This window comes from Protobothrops mucrosquamatus, unplaced genomic scaffold (genome assembly GCF_001527695.2).
Source record: "Protobothrops mucrosquamatus isolate PMUCROS unplaced genomic scaffold, P.Mucros_1.0 scaffold2282, whole genome shotgun sequence".
Lineage (NCBI taxonomy): Eukaryota > Metazoa > Chordata > Lepidosauria > Squamata > Viperidae > Protobothrops > Protobothrops mucrosquamatus.
Genome location: NW_015388369.1, coordinates 171,516 through 173,905, shown reverse-complemented (window position 1 = coordinate 173,905; position 2,390 = coordinate 171,516). Strand labels below are relative to the sequence as shown.

The window sequence follows — 2,390 nt, the reverse complement described above, 5'->3', positions numbered from 1 at the left end:
CTTAACCGGGCCTTATTTTTTGGGTAGGGCTTGTATTACAAGCATCCTGAAAAATCATGCTAGGGCTTAATTCCAGTTGGGTCTTATTTGGGGGGGAAACAGGGTATTATAGATGAAGAACGCTATTTTACAATTCTTTACCTTGGATCTTTACCTTAGCTCAGTTACCTTCTGGAAAACATTTCATTGACTTTAAGCAGACATTGGTTTGATATTCACCAGAAGTAATAAGAGTGCAGCTGTCTGAGTTCCCAGCTATGATAACGACCCCCCATTCAGGACCCTTCCTCATTTTACATAAGTGAAGTTGTTATTATTACAGGTCAAGAACCCTATTTCAAAAATTCTTTACCTTGGACCTCTGGAAAGGCCATCAAATAGAGCAATGTCCACTGCAATGTTGCTGTCATTGTCTCTGTTCCAGCCAAAAACAGGTTAGATAGTAAGATTAGCAGTTGCTGTTCTTCAAAACTTGAACCTTCCCTCTCAGGCTGGGGTTTAATTAAAAGAAAGAATGTTGTTAAACTCAAATGGGAAAAGGACCCTCTCCCAGTCATGTATTCTCATCCATTCAGTTGACAACTCCAATTTAAAAGCCGGAATTCATTCTGAAAAATATGACTAAAAATAGACAGGAAGCAGTGAGAAGGGAAACGAGCAACTCATCATAACAGAGTTTGGGGAGAGAATGAGACTTCCCTAAAGGGTATTATTATTATTATTATATACCCTAGCACAGTGGTTCTCAACCTTTTTAATGCCGTGACCCCCAACCGGTCGTAAGTCAAGGACTACCCAACCGGTCGTAAGTCGAGGACTTTCCCTGCCCGGGAGCGCCGCACATGCGTGGTTCCGCCCCCTGTGCCGGCCGAGGCGTAGCTGGCAAGCGGCAGAGACAGAGCAGGCCGACCACCAGCTGGCCCAGCTCAAGGGAGGTAAGGCACCCGCCGGAAAAGGGGAAAAAAATGGCGGACAGCCTTGCTTGGCGACCCCCGTGAAATGGTCGATCGACCCCAAATGGGGTCGCGACCCATAGGTTGAGAACCGCTGCCCTAGCAGGTTGGGTCTGCACAACATGCAAAACACAAGGACATTGCTGCACTCACCCAACGTGTCAACCAGGCAGACAGATTTGGTACAACATCTAGAAAAGTCCGTGTATCAATATTTTTGTGATATTTTCAGGATGCGGTGGTGCAGTAGTTAGAACCCAGTACTGCAGGCTAACTCACTGCTCACTGCCAGGAGTTCGATCTTGACAGGACTCAAGATTGACTCAGCCTTCTATCTGTCTGAGGTCGGTAAAATGAGGACCCAGATTATTGGGAGGAATAGGCTGACTCTGTAAACCGCTTAGAGAGGGCTGTAAAGCGGTATATATGTCTAAGTGCTATTGCTATGTGTAATTTCAAAAAAATAGATCCAAGAAGAGAGGGGGGGAAAAAATCACTGTAAATTCAACGGGAAAAGATTGAGGAAATGTTACCTTCTGTATTTCTTTTAAATACGCATCGGTGAAATCTCGAGGTTCTCCTGGAGTCATTGTTGCCTTGTGCTCATCTATCTGTTTTTGAAAGAAAGCTTCTGTTTTCTTCGTAAGTGTGATTACTTCCTGATGGGGAAGGGGAAGACTTCTCACTAAGGGCACCTCGTTGTAAATCTACCAGCAAAGAGAAGAAAAGCCAACATCGATTAATTTGATCATGATCAATATATCCTTCTTTGTAGGATAAATTGAGCAGGAAAAGGAATCCCTTGTATTGTCTCTTATTCACAATTTGATAGGGAGTCAAATGCCCCAATAAGGTAACATTTCAAGAAATGCCCCAATATGATAAAAAAAATTCCTTGATTAAATTTTGATAACTGCAGTTTTTGACCATGTATAGAAGCTTCACCCATCCTTCCTGGCTCTCTGGTGAGATATTATTCTAATTGCAAGAAAAACCAGAGAGTGTCCAGACATGAAAACTCAGATTCCCACTACCTAATTGTGCCCTTATTTTGAATATTCTGTTGGATTTTTGTTAAGGATACCAAGACCCAGGGTCCTGCTAGCATTCGGGACTTTTGATGTATCATATCCAGCATAGTTTTGAGGAAGCTGTTATCATATTCAAAATGTTTTCCAAATAATATGGTAGACATTATGTTGGCAACCGCAATGTCCAGAAATCCATTTGGATCAAAAGGCACGTCTGTCAAAGAAAAGAAAAGAGATCCCTATCAATTCATCTGCTTTCATGTTCCTTTAGAGGAGGAGTCACAATGCCAGTGTAATAAATCCTTTCCTATAACTATAAAGAAACTCTGTCTGATTGTCTGTGTCTCTGCCCATCTCTCTCTCTCTCTCTCTCTCTCTCTCTCTCTCTCTCTCTCTCTCTCTCTCT

At 42.6% G+C, this 2,390-nt stretch overlaps 1 protein-coding gene across 1 annotated transcript in view; it reads right to left on the bottom strand.

Annotated features, from left to right (window-relative positions):
• Window positions 1-2,390, bottom strand: part of LOC107295257 (cytochrome P450 2J2-like) — a 13,236-nt gene that overhangs the window by 2,096 nt on the left and 8,750 nt on the right. Inside the window, exons 5-7 of the mRNA XM_015824564.1 lie at window positions 2,038-2,198; window positions 1,487-1,660; window positions 353-491 (exon numbers count right to left, since the gene is read on the bottom strand). Of these exons, the coding sequence (XP_015680050.1) occupies window positions 353-491; window positions 1,487-1,660; window positions 2,038-2,198 (474 nt within the window). The remainder of the gene's footprint in view (window positions 1-352; window positions 492-1,486; window positions 1,661-2,037; window positions 2,199-2,390) is intronic.